Here is a 19,969-nt window from a genome sequence, read left to right on the forward strand (position 1 = left end):
ATCTAACCTTAACCACACTGCTAACCGTATGCCTAACCATAACGTTAAATTAAGATCAAAAAGTACATTTTTGTTTTCATGAATTTGTACGATATAGTCAATTTTGACTTTGTAGCTGTGCTATCTAGCGGAAACCAAAATAAACCGAGCGATCAGGGAAATTCCATGTACGTCACGTGCAACATAAAAACTCCCCATTCCATAGATAGGTGTACCGCTGTAAATTAAAATTAACTTCGTCTTGTAATTAATTATTTGCAACAATCTACTATTCAGTCAATAATAATGGTTGTCAGCTGAAGTAGCCTAAGGCTTCACCTTCACTCTATTTCGCAGCCAGGTGAGGCGCCCCTGCTCTGTCATTCAATCAGTGCGTCCTCCCTCTGATTCTGCCAAATCTTGATGGGAAGTGAAAGAAGTTTATGAGAAGTACACCGCCATTAGAAAAGATATCTCGCAGAAGATGAACTGACATATTTTTAACACAACGGGTTTACACAACGGGTTTGATCATTTTTGCTGCTATTTCATTGCAAAATAGTGTTTTTAATAACACCTATTGTTATAAAGAGCATGAAAACCACAAAGGTAAGCATGGTTCTGTTTGGTTCTGTGATTTTTTTCTTATTTTTATTGAATGGTAGATTACAATTGAGGAAGTTAAAAGAGTACGAAGGAAAATACCATTATAGTTGAGAGATTGAGTCTTTACTCTCTCTCTCTCTTTCAATGAAATTCAATTCAAAGGGCTTCATTGGCATCGAAAACATAATGTTTACATTGCCAAAGCAAGTTAAATAGATAATAAACAAAGTGAAATAAACAATCCAAAATTAACAGTAAACATTACACTCACAGAAGTTTCAAAGGAATAAAGACATTTCCAATGTAATATTAGTGTTATAACGATGTGCAAATAGTTAAAGTACGAAAGGGAAAATAAAAAAACATAAATATGGGTTGTATTTATGTAACGGATGTGAAATGGCTAGCTAGTTAGCGGTGGTGCGCGCTAATAGCGTTTCAATCGGTTATGTCACTCGCTTTGAGACCTTAAAGTAGTGGTTCCCCTTGCTCTGCAAGGGCCGCGGCCTTTGTGGAGCGATGGGTAACGATGCTTCATGGGTGACTGTTGTTGATGTGTGCAGAGGGTCCCTGGTTCGTGCGAGGGGACGGACTAAAGTTAAAGTGTTACATTGATGCTGTTGACCCGGATCACTGGTTGCTGCGGAAAAGGAGGAGGTCGAAAGGGGGGTGAGTGTAACAGATGTGAAATGGCTAGCTAGTTAGCGGTGGTGCGCGCTAATAGCGTTTCAATTGGTTACATCACTCGCTTTGAGACCTTGAAGTAGTGGTTCCCCGTGCTCTGCAAGGGCCGTGGCTTTCGTGGGTGACTGTTGTTGATATGTGCAGAGGGTCCCTGGTTCGCGTCCGGGTCGGGGCGAGGGGACGGCTGTAAAGTTAAACTGTTACATTTACAATAGTGTTTGTTCTTCATTGGTTGCCCATTTCTTGTTGCAACAGGTCACAAATCTTGCTGCTGTGATGGAACACTGAGGTATTTCATCCAATAGATATGGGAGTTGATCAAAATTGGATTTATTTTCTTTCTCTCTCGCTCTCCCCCCTTTGTCTTTTTTCTATTTCTGGCATGAGGGTATTCTTTATGGTTGTCTGTTCTTCTCACTTTGGCACAGTAGCTACAGTAAATCAGTTACTTTGTGCACTATTGTAGCCTACGTTCTGTACATTCTATTGTACATCATCACACATGCTGTAACAATCCATTGTTTCACTTGTGGTTTAGTTGCAGTATTTCTCCTTGGCCTCCTGGTGAAAGATGGAACTGTCCAGTTGTCCGGCTCCGTTGCTGATTGGTGATGACAGCCTGCAGAAATGGTGTGTGATTGGCTCAGGAGGGTTTGGACAGATCCACAAGGCCAGACATGTAGAGTGGGGATTGGACGTGGCCATCAAGTTGTTGCATTATGATGACGGGTAAGTATGGTCTATTTTAAAACTTTGCATAAAAGTACTTTCTTGAGTTGAGTGCATATTGATATTGCAGCGACCATAGTTAACCCAACACCTATTGATCTCATCAAGGGGTTCGGATCTCTTGGTGTAACGACTGTTAGGTTGACAGTCGTTTGACCCGGGTTCGAGTACTGGCCCAGGCAAATGAACACATTTTCCTCAATAACATGTTGCCTATATCTCTGTCAATTATTTTGTCCCTCCACACACACACCTCTACCTACCTACCTACCTACCTACCTACCTACCTACCTACCTACCTACCTACCTACCTACCTACCTACCTACCTACCTACCTACCTACCTACCTACCTACCTACCTACCTATCACACACACACACACACACACACACACACACACACACACACACACACACACACACACACACACACACACACACACCTCTACCTACCCATCACACACACACACACCTCTACCTACCCATCACACACACACACATACACACCAGCTCCAGCTCATCTCTGCTCAGAGAGGCAGACCTCATGCGCCAGGGAGGGAGCTCATATGTCCTCAGGATCCTAGGGGTGTACCAGGGACGGCCCCCAAGGTCCGGCCTCTCCACCCACCTGGGGCTGGTCATGGAGGTAAATAATACCTACTGTGAATAAGTCTGACTTAGTGACTCAGAACATGCACGGGTGGTAATTAGGAGCATATACAATGTGTGGGTATTTATTCTACTTTATTTGTAATATTTCTACAGTTTATGGAGAGGGGGTCCCTAGCGACCCTCCAGGAACATCTCTCTGGCCCCCCACCCTGGCCCCTGTCCTTCCGCCTGGCCCACCAGGTGGCTCTGGGCATGAACTTTCTCCACCACCTCAATCCGCCCCTGCTGCACCTGGATCTCAAGCCCAGTAACGTGCTGCTGGATGACAGCCTCCATGCCAAGGCAAGTCCCAGGCTCCTTGGTTTGATACAGTACCAGTCAAAAGTTTGGACACACCTATACATTCAAGGGTTTTTCTTTATTTTTGACTATTTTCTACATTGTAGAATAGTAGTGAAGACATCAAAACTATGAAATAACACATATGGAATCATGTAGTAACCAAAAAAGTGTTAAACAAATCTAAATATATTTTATATTTGAGGTTCTCAAAGTAGCCAACCTTTGCCTTGATGACAGCTTTGCACACTTTTGGCATTCTCTCAACCAGCTTCATTAGGTAGTCACCTGGAATGCTTTTACAACAGTCTTGAAGGAGTTTCCACATATGCTGAGCACTTGTTGGCTGCTTTTGCTTTACTCTGCGGTCCAAGTCATCCCAAACCATCTCAATTTGGTTGAGGTTGGGTGATTGTGGGGGCCAGGTCATCTGATGCAGCACTCCATCACTCTCCTTCTTGGTCAAATAGCCCTTCCAAATCAAATCAAATCCAATTTTAAATAGTCACATGCGCCGAATACAACCGGTCTGTAGACCTTACAGTGAAATGCTTACTTACAAGTCCTTAACTAACAATACAGTTTTAAGAAAAATAAGTGTTTGGAAAGTATTTCCTAAAATAAACTGAAGTAAAAAATTAAGAAATTGAAAAACAACAAACATTATGTACCAAATAAGTTACAAATAACACACACAATAGCACAATTGGCGCCATTATTTGTATTATTATTTGACCTTTATTTAACTAGGCAAGTCAGTTAAGAATACATTCTTATTTACAATGACTGCCTACCAAAAGGCCACCGGCAGGGATGGGGGCTGGGATTAAAAATAAATAAAAATATAGGACAAAACACACATCACGAAAAGCGAGACAACACAACACTACATAAAGAGAGACCTAAGACAACAACATAGCAAGGCATCATCACATGACAACTCAGCATGGTAGCAACCCAACATGACAACAACATGGTAGCAACACAACATGGCAGCAGCACAAAACAGGGTATGAACATTACTGGGCACAGACAACAGCACAAAGGGCAAGAAGGTAGAGACAAGAATACATCATACAAAGCAGTCACAACTTTTAGTAAGAGTGTCCATGATTGAGTCTTTGAATGAAGAGATTAAGATTAAACTATCCAGTTTGAATGTTTGTTGCAGCTCATTCCAGTTGCTAGCTGCAGCGAACTGAAAAGACGAGCGACCCAGGGATGTGTGTGTTTTGGGGACTTTTAACAGAATGTGACTGGCAGAACAGGTGTTGTATGTGGAGTACAAGGGCTGCAGTAGATATCTAAGATAGGGCCTAAGAGGGTTTTTATAAATAAGCATCAACCAGTGGGGTCTTGCAACGGGTATACAGAGATGACCAGTTTACAGAGTAGTATAGAGTGCAGTGGTGTGTCCTATGTGGAGAATTGGAGGCAAATCTGTTTGCCGAATGGTAAAGAACATCTAGCCGCTCAAGAGCACCCTTACCTGCCGATCTATAAATTACATCCCGGTAATCTAGCATGGGAAGGATGGTCATCTGAATCAGGTTTAGTTTGGGAGCTGGGGTGAAAGAGGGGCGATTATGATAGAGGAAACCAAGTCTAGATTTAACTTTAGCCTGCAGCTTTGATATGTGCTGAGAGAAGGACAGTGCACCGTCTAGCCATACTCCCAAGTACTTGTATGAGGTGACTACCTCAAGCTCTAAACCCTCAGAGGTAGTAATCACACCTGTAGGAAGCTGTGCATTCTTCTTACCAAACCACATGAACTTTGTTCTGGAGGTGTTCAGAACAAGGTTAAGGGTAGAGAAAGCTTGTTGGACACTAAGAAAGATTTGTTGTAGAGCATTTTACACAAAATCCGGGGAGGGGCCAGCTGAGTATAAGACTGTATCATCTGCATATAAATTGATTTTTTATTTATTTTTATTTCACCTTTATTTAACCAGGTAGGCTAGTTGAGAACAAGTTCTCATTTGCAACTGCGACCTGGCCAAGATAAAGCAAAGCAGTGTGACACAGACAACAACACAGAGTTACACATGGAGTAAACAATAAACAAGCCAATAACACAATAAACAAGTCAATGACACAGTAGAAAAAAGAAAGTCTATATACAGTGTGTGCAAAAGGCATGAGGAGGTAGGCAATAAATAGGCCATAGGAGCGAATAATTACAATTTAGCAGATTAACACAAGTGATAAATGAGCAGATGATGATGTGCAAGTAGAGATACTGGTGTGCAAAAGAGCAGAAAAGTAAATAAAATAAAAAACAGTATGGGGGTGAGGTAGGTAGATTGGGTGGGCTATTTACAGATGGACTATGTACAGCTGCAGCGATCGGTTAGCTGCTCAGATAGTTGATGTTTAAAGTTAGTGAGGGAAATAAAAGTCTCCAACTTCAGCGATTTTTGCAATTCGTTCCAGTCACTGGCAGCAGAGAACTGGAAGGAAAGCCTGCCAAATGAGGTGTTGACTTTGGGGATGATCAGTGAGATATACCTGCTGGAACGTGTGCTACGGGTGGGTTTTGTTATCGTGATCAGTGAACTGAGATAAGGCGGAGCTTTACCTAGCATAGACTTATAGATGACCAGTGGGTCTGGCGATGAATATTGAGAGAGAGCGTCCTACGGCCTGAGCTATGTTGTTGATGTAAATTGAGAAGAGCGTGGGGCCTAGGATTGAGCCTAGGCAGTGGCTGAGACAGCATATTTTCTGACTTTATACACTGCACTCTTTGAGAGAGGTAGTTAGCAAACCAGGCCACAGACCCCTCAAAGACACCAATACTCCTTAGCCAGCCTACAAGAATGGAATGTTCTACTGTATCAAAAGCTTTGGCCAAGTCAATAAAAATAGCAGCACAATATTGCTTAGAATCAAGGGCAATGGTGACATCATTGAGGACCTTTAAGGTTGCAGTGACACATCCATAATCTAAGCGGAAACCAGATTGCATACCAGAGAGAATACTATAGACATCAAGAAAGCTAGCCAGTTAATTTTTGACAAGTTTTTCCAACACTTTTGATAAACAGGGCAAAATAGAAATAGGCCTGTAACAGTTAGGATCAGCTTGATCTCCCCTTTAAATAAAGGACAAACACTGACTGCCTTCTAAGCAATGGGAACCTCCCCAGAAAGGAGAGACAGTTTAAAAAGGTCAGAGATAGGCTTGGCGATGATAGGGGCAGCAACCTTAAAGAAGAAAGGGTCTAAACCATCTGATCCAGATGTTTTTTTGGGGGTCAAGTTTAAGGAGCTTCTTTAGCACCTCGGACTCAGTGACCGCCTGCAGGGTGAAACATTGTAGCGGGGCAGGGGGAAAAGAGGGAGGACCATCGGGGCTTTTATTTGTTTATTTTTATTTCACCTTTATTTAACCAGGTAGGCCAGTTGAGAACAAGTTCTCATTTTCAACTGTGACCTGGCCAAGATAAATCAAAGCAGTGTGACAAAAACAACAACACAGACTTACACATAAACAAACGTACAGTCAATAACACAATATAAAAATCTATATACAGTGTGTGCAAGTGTAGAAGAGTAGGGAGGTAAGGCAACAAATAAGCCATAGATGCAAAATAATTACAATTTAGCATTAACACTGGAGTGATAGATGTGCAGATGATGATGTGCAAGTAGAGATACTGGTGTGCAAAAGAGCAAGAAGATAAATAACAATATGGGGATGAGGTAGTTGGGTGGGCTATTTACAGATTGTCTGTGTACATGTACAGTGATCGGTAAGCTGCTCTGACAGCTGATGTTTAAAGTTAGAGAGGGAGATATAGGACTCCAGCTTCAGTGATTTTTGCAATTCGTTCCAGACATTGGCAGCAGAGAACTGGAAGGAAAGTTGGCCAAAGGAAGTACCTAGCAAAGACTTATCGATGACCTGGAGCCAATGGGTTTTTGCGACAAATATGTAGAGAGGGCTAGCCAACAAGGGCATACAGGTTGCAGTGCTGGGTAGTATATGGGGCTTTGGTGACAAAATGGATGGTACTGTGATAGACTACATCCAGTTTGCTGAGTAGAGTGTTGGAGGCTATTTTGTAAATTACATCGCCGAAGTCAAGGATCGGTAGGATAGTCAGTTTTACGAGGGTATGTTTGGCAGCATGAGTGAAGGAGGCTTTGTTGCGAAATAGGAATCCGATTCTAGATTTAATTTTGGATTGGAGATGCTTAATGTGAGTCTGGAAGGAGAGTTAACAGTTTAACCAGACACCTAGGTATTTGTAGTTGTCCACATATTCTAAGTCAGAACTGTCCAGAGTAGTGATGCTAGTCGGGCGGGCAGGTGCGGGCAGCAATCTGTTGAAGAGCATGCATTTAGTTTTACTAGCATTTAAAAGCAGTTGGAGGCCACGGAAGGAGTGTTGCATGGCATTGAGGCTAGTCACATTAGAAGGGGTGGTTGATGAGGAAATGTTGAACGGGAAATGAGGCATGGCTGAGTCAAATAGGAATCCTAACTTAATGAAGTGGTGATTAAAAAGCTCAGCCGTGTGCTTCTTGTCAGTAACAACCACATCATCAACATTAAGGGACATGGGCAGCTGTGAGGAGGAGGGTTTATTCTCCAGGTCTTTAACCTTTTACCAGAACGTCTTGGGGTTAGACCCACAGAGAGAGAACTGCTCCTTAAAATAACTAACTTTGGCCTTCCAGAGAGCCTGAGTGCACTTTTTTTCCATTTGCCTGAACAAGAGCCAGTCAGCCTGAGTATGCGTGTGCCGAGCCTTTCGCCAAATGCAATTCTTTACTTTTTATTTATGTATTTTATATTTTTGTATAATTTTTAATTTTAATTTTATTTAAATATTTTACTTTTTACCCCTTTTTTCCCCACAATTTTGTGGTATCCAATTGGTAGTTACAGTCTTGTCTCATCGCTGCAACTCCCGTACGGACTCGGGAGAGGCGAAGGTCGAGAGCCATGCTTCCTCCGAAACACGACCCAGCCAAGCCGCTGTGCTTCTTGACGCAATGCCATCTTAACCCGGAAGCCAGCCATACCAATGTGTTGGAGGAAACACCATAAACCTGGCGACCTTGTCAGCGTGTATGCGCCCCGTACGCCACAGGAGTCCAAATGCAATTCTTGAGGTAGAGTAACTCAGCAAGATCACGATCGAACCAGGGACTGAACCTGTTTTTAATTCAAATTTTCATTATGGGGGCGTGTTTGTTTATAATATCACTGAAAATATAATAAAAGAAGGTCCAAGCGTCTTCGACAGAGGGGATCAAGCTGATTCCAATTTACAGAGGCCAGGTCATGAAGGAAGTTTTTAGCAAGCGTCTGACAAATCAGGACAAGCCGTTTCACTGAGCAGCCAATACGAACACAGGCTGTAAAACAGTGATCACTAAGGTCATTACAGAAAACATCAGACTGATACCTGTAAGGATTATTTGTGAGGCTAACATCAAGGAGAGTAGCCTTTTCTTGGTGTTTTTTGTGTCATATTTTGTGGGATTGGTAATAATCTGAGAAAGAGTTAGGGAGTCCCATTGCTTTAGGACTTGGTCAGGTGGTTTAAGCGTGTCCCAGTTTAGGTCACCTAGCAGGACAAATTCAGACTTAGTGTAAGGAGCCAGCAGAGAGCTTAGGGCAGGTAGGGTACATGCCGGTGCTGATAGAGGACGATAGCACCCAGCAAAAGTCAACGAAGAGCTATTTGAAAGTGTAATGCTTAAAACCAGCAAATAAAATTGTTTGGGGACAGACTTGGTGGAGACAACAGAGCACTGAAGGTGATCCTTGGTAAAGATGGCCACTCCACCACCTTTGGAAGATCTGTCTTGCCGAAAAAGGTTATAACCAGAAAGGTTAACATCAGTATTCAAAACACTCTTCCTTAACCACGTCTTAGTAATGACCAACACATCTGGATAGGAGCTGTGAACCCACACTTTCAATTGATCCATTTTAGGAAATAAGCTTCTAGTGTTCACGTGCAGAAAACCCAGGCTTTTACGAGAGCAGAAATTCTTGAAACACTAATCAGAGCACAAGTAGAATTGGGGCTAGAAACAGTAGATGGGCCAGGGTGTACATGCACATTTCCAGATATAATCAACAGTAATACAAGCAAGGTATGACAGAGGACATGGAGAGCTCTGCAGTGCTGATTTATGACATCTGAATGTGCATTAGATCATATATAGATCATAACAAGATCATATTATACAGCAATTTCATCAGGTAATGCAGAGGAGGTGTACACAGATGAGGTTATACACAGCCTGGAGGTGTGTTTTGGGTCATTGTCCTGTTAAAAAACAAATGATAGTCCCACTAAGTGCAAACCAGATGGGATGGCGTATCGCTGCAGCCATGCTGGTTAAGTGTGCCTTGAATTCTAAATAAATCACTGACAGTGTCACCAGCAAGCACCCCCACACCATCACACCTCCTCCTCCATGCTTCACGGTGGGAACCACACATGTGGAGATCTTCCGTTTACCTACTCTGCATCTCAAAAAGACACAGCGGTTGGAACCAAACAATCGCAAATTTGGACTCGTCAGACCAAAGGACAGATTTCCACCGGTCTAATGTCCATTGCTCGTGTTTCTTGGCCCAAGCAAGTCTCTTGTTCTTATTGGTGTCCTTTAGTGGTGGTGTCTTTACAGCAACCATATGAAGGCTAGATTCACGAAGTCTCCTCTGAACAGTTGATGTTGAGGTGTGTCTGTTACTTGAACTCTGTGAAGCAATAAATTGGGCTGCAATCTGAGGTGCAGTTAATTGCTGATTTCTGAGGCTGGTAACTTATCCTCTGCAGCAGAGGTAACTCTGGGTCTTCCTTTCCTGTGGCGGTCCTCATTAGAGCCAGTTTCATCATAGTGCTTGGTGGTTTCTGCGACTGCACTTGAAGAAACTTTTAAAGTTCTTAAAATTATCAGAATTCACTGACCTTCATGTCTTAAATTAATGATGGACAGTCATTTCTCTTTGCTTATTTGGGCTCCCAAGTAGCGCAGCTGTCTAAGGCACCGCATCTCTGCATCTCAGTGCTAGAGGCGTCACTACAGACCCTGGTTTGATTCCAGGCTGTCTCACAACCGGCCTTGATTGGGAGTCCCATAGGGCGGCGCACAATTGGCCCAGCATCGCCCGGGTTAGGGTTTGGCCGGGTTAGACCGTCATTGTAAATAAGAATTTGTTCTTAACTGACTTGCCTAGTTAAATAAATAGTGCTATCTTCTATATACTAACACTACGTCACAACACAACTGATTGGCTCAAAGGAAATTTCACAAATTAACTTTTAACAAGGCACACCTGTTAATTGCAATGCATTCCAGATGACGACCTCATGAAGCTGGTTGAGAGAATGCCAAGAGTGTGCAAAGCTGGCGTCAAGGCAAAGGGTGGCTACTTTGAAGAATCTCAAATATAAAATATATTTTGATTTAACACTTTTTTGATTTCTACATGATTCCATATGTTTTATTTCATAGTTTTCATGTTTAATGAAAACTATTTCACATGTATAATACATACTTGTACATCTGTGAAATAGGACAAATATAAGCACACACCAAATAATAATTATTACACTTGTGTTGTTGAATGTTGATCCCAACGCCCGAGTCTGTCTCCTGATTCTATTCTGTCAGCATTCACTCTGTCATTCTGAAAGTTTTTCTCCTAATGCCAGAAATGCAGATGACGATGTGGTCGTCGATGGAGCTTCCCAAAAAATGTTTCCAGACAAAGGGAAAACCAGAACCTCTTCAATTTGAGCCAGATTGACAGCGTTCTGACCCAATGAGAATGGGGGAGGAGGGGCACCAAGAGTGGCCAGGGACGGCTGGTGCAGAGATATGACCCCCCATGTGCCTCCCTTGGCAATTTCACCAATGATTGTGACATTATTCTCTCTCTCTCCTTTCTCCTCTCTCTCCAGCTGACAGATTTCGGCCTAGCCAGGGTTTACCACAGCATTTCCAAAGCGAACAGGAAGGACACGGGAGAGGACGGCGGAACACTAAGTTACATGCCACCAGAGGCTTTTGACATGACATACAAGCCCACCCACGCCTCGGATATCTACAGGTAAGTATACACCATTGATACAATTGTCATTTCACTGTTTCTCAAGGCATCATTCAGGATAATAAAACAGTTTACAGCAGGTATAAAACGTGCAGCGAAATGCTTGTGAACTGAATGGATACATATAGTGCCTTCAGAAAGTTTTCACACTCATATATTTTTTTCCACATTATGTTGTGTTGGAGCCTTAAACTGGACTACACTGAGATTTTGTGTCACTGGCCTACACACAAAGTGGAATTATGTTTTTCTAAATGTTTACAAATTCATAAAAAATGAAAAGCTGAAATGTCTTGAGTCAAGAAGTATTCAACCCCTTTGTTATGGCAAGCCTAAATAAGTTCAGGAGTAAAAATGTGCTTACAAAGTCATACACTGTGAGTGAGCGTTTTAAAATTATTTTTGAATGACTACCTCATCTTTTAATTACACTTTGGATGGTGTATGAACACACCCAGTCCCTACAAAGATACAGGCATCCTTCCTAACTCGGAGAGGAAGGAAACCGCTCAGGGATTTCACCATGAGGCCAATGGTGATTTATAAAACAGGTACAGAGTTTAATGGGAAAGGGGGATACCTAGTCAGTTGCACAACTGAAAGCATTCAACCAAAATGTGTCTTTCGCATTTAACCCAACCCCTCTGAATCAGCTCGGGATTCGAACAAGCAACCGCTATGCTACCTGCCGCTCTTCAATGGCTGTGATAAGAGAACTGAGGAGGGATCAAAAACATTTGTAGTTACTCCACAATACTAACCTAATTGACTGAGTGAAAAGAAGGAAGCCTATACAATATTCCAAAACATGCATCCTGTTTGTAACAAGGCACTAAAGTAATACTGCAATAAATCTGGCAAAGCAATTAACTTTTTGTCCTGAATACAAAGTGTTATGTTTGGGGTGTTAGGTTCTAAATAAACAGATTAAAACTCACAGATTCTTAATAAAGCTCAAACCAAGTTTATTCACGCACTGGGTCATATACAGTCTTATACAGCTGCATAAGACAAAGACATATTTCCACCAGTGGTATTATGTATATCCCAATTTGGGTGGAGTCTCCTCCTTCTGTCTAAACATTACATCTTTATTGCAAGGCAGGAAGTTAAGTAATGCGGGCAATAAACTGTTCCTTCTCCCTTAATCTGACCTGACCTGACCTCGGCCCCCTTCCTCACTAAACCAAATCTCTCCATACTTATCAGTGCCTGTAAACATGTGATTGCCTTTCCTTTATTCAGTACATTCCGAGCTTAATTGCCTCCACTATATACGTTCCTCCTACAGATAACCATTAACTTCTGGTGTAGAAACCAGACTATGGCACTCAATATTCCTATAAGATACCTGATAATTAACAATATTTCAAGTTTAGAGTCAGAACTCATCAGGGGCAAATACAATAGAACACATTACTGAATACCACTCTCCATATTTTCAAGCATAGTGGTGGCTGCATCGTGTTATGGATATGCTTGTAATCGTTAAGGACTGGCGAGTTTCAGGATTTAAAAAAACTGAAATTGAGCTGAGCACAGGAAAAATCCTATAGGAAAACCTGTTTCAACCTGCTTCCACCAGACACTGGGAGATGAATTCACCTTTCAGCAGGACAACAACCTAAAACACAAGGCCAAATCTACACTGGAGTTACTTACCAAGAAGACAATGAATGTTCCTGAGTGGCCGAGTTACAGTTTTGACTTAAATCTGCTTGAAAATCTATGGCAAGACCTGAAAATAGCTGTCTCGCAATGATCAACAACCAATTTGACACAGCTTGAAGAATTTTGAAATTTATAATGGGCAAGTGTTACCAAATCCAAATCTGTGGAAAGCTCTTAGAGACTTACCCAGAAAGACTCACAGTTATAATCGCTGCCAAAGGTGACTCTAAAATGTATTGACTCAGGGTCTTGAATACCTATCTAATCAAGATATTTTTGTTTTGAAAATTAATATTATTGTTATTCCATTTTTTACAAAGGTTAAGAATGTTTCTTCCAAGTTGACATTACAGAGTATTTTGTGTAGATCGTTGACAAGAAATGACAATTAAATCATTTTAATCCCACTTTGTAACTCTACAAAATGCGGGATAAACTTTCTGATGGCACTGTAGTAGGAGAAAGATACGTCACATGGCCATCCTGATGATTATTGTTCTCTTTCTAACAGCTATGGCATACTCCTGTGGTCCATTATCACGGGCAAAGAGCCATATCCTAGTGAGTGACTAGTCCTAACAGAAACATAAATACATTTACCCATCAAAGATATACCCACTTCCCTCTAATTCACAACCCTCCCTCTCCTCCTCCTCCTCCTCCTCCCCTCCCCTCCCCCTAGACGCCCGTTCCAGTTTGGTGCGGTTCCGGATCCCCCAGGGGGATAGACCCTCTCTGGATGTGTTGGACAGGGACCAGGTCGAAGGGCTGGGGGAACTGGTGGAGCTCATGGAGAGATGCTGGGATACAAAGCCCACCCTGAGACCCACATTCCTGGGTAAGACAAGAGCCTGGAGGGGAGTGGATATGTTACAAATCAAATTTGTGCAATATGTTATGATTTTTTGTGTGCTTATGATCCCGAAGTACATCTTTAACCCATATTTTCTTGTGACCCATGGCTCTATTTTTTTGGTGTTCAGACTGCCTTGCTGTGACAGAGAAGATGTACGAGAAACACAAACAAGGGATAAATGATGCCGTCCATCAAGTGCAGAAAAAACTGGTACTGAAGATGACCCTGTCATTCAAAGCTTTCAGTACCGTAACAGTACTAGTCAACTTTATTAAACAACACTCTCTCTCTCTCTCTCTCTCTCTCTCTCTCTCTCTCTCTCTCTCTCTCTCTCTCTCTCTCTCTCTCTCTCTCTCTCCCTCTCTCTCTCTCTCCCCCCCCCCCCCCCCCCCAGGACTCAGAGAGTGAGCAGAGTATTACATCCGCTTTTGCTGCCCTTCATATCTCACAACCATCAGGTACAACCCTTTATAACTCAATACATTTGCAAAAAATCTTAAATTACCACTGCAGTTATCATTCATTCATTAATTTGTTCATTCATCCATCCATCCATTCATTTATTCATTCACCTTTCACAGGAATTCAAAAACCCAAAGTGAAAATCTCTGATCATGTGAAGAGTGAACCCCCCCCAACACAGGTATGTGATGTATGGTGAAGTTGGCCTTTAACACTGGTCGGTTTTGAATTTTCCTCAGTAATGGTTATGGTTAGGATTGGGGGAGGGGACGCTGATCCTACATCAGTACCTAGGGGAAAACTTCCCCCCGGAACCAGGTATGGGTCTAAAGTTAATCATTTGATATATTTTGCACCAGATGCTCAAATAGGAAAATGGAAAATTGGTTTCTGATAAATATAAATACAAATAAATAAATATTATGCAAACGTTATACAGGACCTATTTTCTTCTTCCTATATTCAAGGAAAAACGTCTTGTGTATGAGAAAACAGAGTGGCCTACACAGAGTAACATGAGTCTGCATTCTTGTGTAACATGTAACATAACAGTTGTGACATGGTGGTGTTATGGGTATTGTTAGGTTCTAAATAGAGTAAAAACACATGGACGCTTAGTAAAGCTCAAACCAAGTTTATTCACCCGCTGGGTCACACAGCTGCATAAGACCAAGACATATTCACACAAGCACTGGTATTTAAACCTTTCTTCCTAACATCACTGAACAGCCAATACATCTCTGTTGCTAGACAGAACTTTAGTGATATCTGTTCTTCCTCACTTTATCTGACCTCAGGCCAAATTCCTCACTCCTCCCCAACTCATGGCTGTCCTGTTGACTTGTACCAGACTGTGGCCCTTTTCCTTTTCGTAGGATCCCTGATGTCCAACAATAACATATTCTGACTGAATGTAAACGTTCTACATTCCCCTCTCTCCCTCAGTGACATGAATAAGGATATTTCATATTTTCACGTTTCGAAGTCAGAACACATCAGTATAATCGACCAAGGTAAATAACTCGACTTCCTGTTCTTGTGTTTGCTACAGGAAACGGCTGGTAGTTTGACCTCGAAACAGAAATATAAAGGTATACGCAAGGAAGTTGTCGTGGGTGGTCGCCTGGTAACCGACAAGGGGTTGTCATGGGAGGTTATCTGGTAACCAATGAGGGATTGTTGTGGGTGGTTGCTTAGTAACCAATGAGGTTGAAATGGGAAACATTTCTGGCCCTTAATGTTTGAATACAAAATGTATTATCCATTCACAAGATTCTTAGTTAATTTTTTTCTCCCTCATAGAGTATCCATCCTTTCAGCACACACCCCAGCCAATGAGACGGCCTGATGCAGATCCGGTCACTTCTTCAACCAAACACAAACCAAAGATGTTCCCCCCTGTATTCAATCATGACTACAAAACAACAGCTTCCCGCTCTGCATCTAATCAAAGTTCAGCGGTCAATTATCAGGTACAGAGTCATGTTTCTGTATGGAAACGTGTTCCCAAAATAACCGTTATATAATAATAGAACAGTGAAGTGAACACTCTGCTGAATCATTGAAACCAAAGAAACCAATGTCATGACTAAAGCTCAGGTCATAGAAGACAATGTAACCAAGTACTAAACTTAAGACATAGGAGTTACCACACCCGTTCTCAGAGATAGCTAACTCTGCTGAGCAAATCAGATTTTATTTTTCTTGCACCTCATTTGTCGAACAATCTTCAAAATGTTCTTACATTTGATGAATGTGTTTGTTTTTTATGACCCTGTTTTTCTTTCTGTTTACATTTTGTATTTATATTTTGATGTGTGTATTTTCTATACTTGATGTAATTCAGGGCTCATCTGTAAAGAGACCTTGGTCTCAGTATGACTCCCTGATAAAATAAATAAAAATGATCATATTTACTCTCTAATTTCTCCTTTCAGCGCCTGTGTTCCACTCCAGTTACCACATCCAATTATCCCACAGGTATTACTTTCAGTCTATTTACTTTCTATGTATCTATTGGTTAAAGGTATAGTCCACCCAAGTTACATATTGGTCTCCTTACCCTGGAAGCAGTGACTTCAGTGCCTTCAGAAAGTATTCAGACCCCTTGACTTTTTCTACACTTTGTTACGTTACAGCCATATTCTAAAATGGATTAAATAAATAAACAATCCTCAGCAATACCCCATAATAACAAAGCAAAAACTGTTGTTTTTAAAAAAAAAATTGCAAATGTATTAAAAAGAATAAACAGAAATACCTTATTTACATATGTATTCAGACCTTTTGCTATGAGACTCGAAATTGAACTCCGGTGCATCCTGTTTCCGTTGATCATCCTTGAGATGTTTCTAAAACTTGATTGGAGTCCACCTGTGGTCATTTAAATTGATTGGTCATTATTTGGAAAGGCACACACCTGTCTATATAGTTAACAGTGCAGTTAACAGTGCATGTCAGAGCAAAAACCAAGCCACGAGGTCGAAGGAATTGTCTGTAGAGCTCCAAGACAGGATTGTCAGATCTGGGGAAGTGTACCAAAACATTTCTGCAGCATTGAAGGTCCCCAAGAACTCAGTGGCCTCCATCATTCTTAAATGGAAGAAGTTTGGAACCACCAAGGCTCTTCCTAGAGCTGTCCGCCCAGCCAAACTGACTAATCGGTGGAGAAGGGCCTTGGTCAGGAAGGTTACCAAGAACCTGATGGCCATTCTGACAGAGCTCTAGAGTTCCTCTGTGGAAACTTCCAGAAGGACAACCATGTCTGCAGCACTCCACCAATAAGGCCTTTATGGTAGAGTGGCCAGACGGAAGCCACTCCTCAGTAAAAGGCACATGACAGCCCGCTTTGAGTTTGCCAAAAGGCATCTAAAGAATCTCAGACTATGAGAAACAAGATTCTCTGGTTTGATGAAACCAAGCTTGAACTCTGGTCTGAATGCCATGTGTCATACCTGGAGGAAACCTGGCCCCATCCCTACGGTGAAGCATGGTGGTGGTAGCATCATGCTGTGGGGATGTTTTTCAGCGGCAGGGACTGGGATGCTAGTCAGAATTGAGGGAAAGATGAACGAAGCAAAGTACAGAGAGATCCTTGATGAAAACCTGCTCCAGAGCGCTCAGGACCTCAGACTGGGGTGAAGGTTCACCTTCCAACAGGACAACGATCCTAAGCACACAGCCAAGACAACTCAGGAGTGGTTTTGAGACAAGTCTCTGAATATCCTTGAGTGGCCCAGCCAGAGCCTGGACTTGAACCCGGTCGAACATTTCTGGAGAGACCTTAAAATTGATGTGCAGCAACGCTCCCCATACAACCTGACAGAGCTTGGGAGGATCTCCAGATAAGAATGGGAGAAACTCCCCAAATACAGGTGTGCCAAGCTGTAGCATCATACCCAAGAAGACTTCATGCTGTAATCACTGCCAAAAGTGCTTCAACAAAGTACTGAGTAAAGGGTCTGAATACTTATGTAAATGTGATATTTCAGCTTCTTACCCGCAACAAAAATGCTAACATTTCTAAAAACCTCTTTTTGCTTTGTCATGATGGGGCATTGTGTATAGATTGAGGAGGGAAAAAAACCATTTAATACATTTTTGAATAAGGCCGCAATGCAACAAAATGCGAAAAAGGGGTCAAGGGGCCCGAATTCCCCCCGAAGGCACTGTATGGACAAGGTATGAAAGGAATCCATGCCCCGGTCCAGTCTCTCCGGCACCGCCCCCGCGCGGCAACACCCCAGCATTTGTGGCACAAATACCACTCAAGTCATGAGACCGATACCAGCATTTTCCGCGCATCATGTTCAAATCATCTATAAGTTACTTTTTTGAGCTTCACTATCAATTTAGAATCTTTCGGATGATTTGGACATGATGCGAGAAAAAATGCTAATATCAGTACCATGACTTGAATGGGATTTGTGACACAAATGCTAAAACGTTAGCATGTGGAAACAGTGTCAGGGAAACTAAACCAAAGCATGGATTGCTGTCATACCTTGTCCATAGACTGCTTGCAAGGTAAGCCAATACGCCATTTTGTAATTTGGGTGAACCGTCCCTTTAAGAGGTGTTTAAAATATCTGTGACTTTTTCCCAAATCTTTCCATGCTGCTAAGTGTCAGAAGGAAGCATTTCCTCTTCTTGAAGACATTTTGAAAAGGAAGAAATGAGTGACAATTGAGATAGAGCTCGGTGAATATCAAAAGTATTTCCTTTATTACTTGCCTCCTAAGCACGCATTGGAGGAGAAGGTCTGAGGGGAGCGACATGGGACCTTGTTCTCCAATGTTTGTTGTGGATGACGTGAGGAATCAAGGACAGACTATTAAGATACACCCATAACCCCTTTCTCTTTCAGGGGGATTCTCCATCAACATGAGCAATGTGGAAGGACTGCAGTTTGGTGACAATAACTACATGTTCATCGGGTCACCACATCTCAGTAAACGCCACAGAAACCCCACAGCCCCATCTAGAGTTAACTTCACACCAGTGAAGCCAAGGAACCTTAAAGCTCCAGAACCATGAAGTCGCCAACACTCCCAGCCCTATGCCCGTGTACGAATCTCTGCCAGAGACCGAGGTTCACTCTTTGTCTCTCATCTTAACTCTTTTTCTAGTCTGTCTGTAATAAAAACACAAAATATTGAGATTCACTCTCCTTAAAAAAAAAAACCCATAAATGATACTTTTTTATTTTATTACTTTTTTGTAACATTTTGAGTGGTGAAATCCTGTGCAACTAGAGAGCATGGATTGATCCATCTTTGTCTTTTTTATTCTGTTATATTTGCCCACGAGGGACTGGTCTGCACTGACGTCCTAAAGAAATTATCTTTAATATCTTTGCATTAAAAAAAGTTCTCAATTTGTTGAGCTTCAGGGAAGTCAATAAAAAGCTCAGATTTACAGAATGACCATCAGTGTTTTCATCTGTCTCACCTCTAGAACAAGTCTATTTTTCCCTTTTATAATGTTTATTGTGTTTTTGTAAACCTTATCCAAAGAGACAATATAATTTATGAATAGATTGGCATTCCAATGACATTGATATGAAGTATGTATGGTTCATACAGTTGAAGTCAGAAGTTTACATACACTTAGGTTGGAGTCATTAAAACTTGTTTTTCAACCACTCCACAAATGTCTTGTTAACAAACTATAGTTTTGGCAAGTTGGTTAGGACATGTACTTTGTGCATGACACAAGTAATTTTTCCAAAAATTGTTTACAGACAGATTATTTCACTTGTAATTCACTGTATCACAATTCCAGTGGGTCAGAAGTTTACATAAACTAAGTTGACTGTGCCTTTAAACAGCTTGGGAAATTCCCAAAATGATGTCATGGCTTTAGAAGCTTCTGATAGGATAATTGACATCATTTGAGGGAATTGGAGGTGTACCTGTGGATTTATTTCAAAATCTACCTTCAAACTCAGTGCCTCTTTGCTTGACAAAAAAAGTATCTATATCCACAGTAAAACAAGTCCTATATCGACATAACCTGAAAGGCCGCTCAGCAAGGAAGAAGTCACTGCTCCAAAACCGCCATAAAAAGCCAGACTACGGTTTGCAACTGCACATGGGGACAAAGATCATACTTTTTGGAGATATATCCTCTGGTATGATGAAACAAAAATAGAACTGTTTGGCCATAAGGACCATTGTGATGTTTGGAGGAAAAAGGGGGAGGCTTGCAAGCCAAAGAACACCATCCCAACTGTGAAGCACGGGGGTGGCAGCATCATGTTGTGGGGGTGCTTTGCTGCAGGAGGGACTGGTGCACTTCACAAAATGGATGGTATCATGAGGTAGGAAAATTATGGTGATATATTGAAGCAACATCTCAAGACATCAGTCAGGAAGTTAAAGCTTGGTCGCAAATTGGTCTTTTAAATGGACAATGACCCCAAGCATACTTCCAAAGTTGTGG

The 19,969-nt window shown here is 41.8% G+C and overlaps 1 protein-coding gene across 2 annotated transcripts; it reads left to right on the forward strand.

The window, feature by feature from the left end:
• The first annotated feature begins 361 nt into the window (after positions 1–361).
• On the forward strand, positions 362–18,952 carry ripk3 (receptor-interacting serine-threonine kinase 3). Of its 2 annotated transcripts, none has more exons than XM_038976148.1 (14): positions 362–588; positions 1,808–1,998; positions 2,508–2,643; positions 2,763–2,951; positions 10,889–11,037; positions 13,220–13,269; positions 13,391–13,546; positions 13,692–13,774; positions 13,959–14,022; positions 14,146–14,207; positions 15,078–15,117; positions 15,329–15,498; positions 15,964–16,006; positions 18,393–18,952. In XM_038976148.1, the coding sequence occupies exons 2-14, from the start codon at positions 1,841–1,843 to the stop codon at positions 18,560–18,562; spliced, it is 1,470 nt and encodes a 489-aa protein (XP_038832076.1). In that variant the 5' UTR covers positions 362–588; positions 1,808–1,840; the 3' UTR covers positions 18,563–18,952. The 2 variants fall into 2 exon arrangements, with proteins under 2 accessions (XP_038832076.1, XP_038832077.1); XM_038976149.1 differs by lacking the exon at positions 362–588 and adding an exon at positions 1,523–1,558 and having other exon boundaries at positions 18,393–18,942.
• The last annotated feature ends 1,017 nt before the right edge of the window (positions 18,953–19,969 follow it).

The sequence above is a fragment of the Salvelinus namaycush genome, chromosome 36, assembly GCF_016432855.1.
Source record: "Salvelinus namaycush isolate Seneca chromosome 36, SaNama_1.0, whole genome shotgun sequence".
In the NCBI taxonomy this organism is placed as follows: domain Eukaryota; kingdom Metazoa; phylum Chordata; class Actinopteri; order Salmoniformes; family Salmonidae; genus Salvelinus; species Salvelinus namaycush.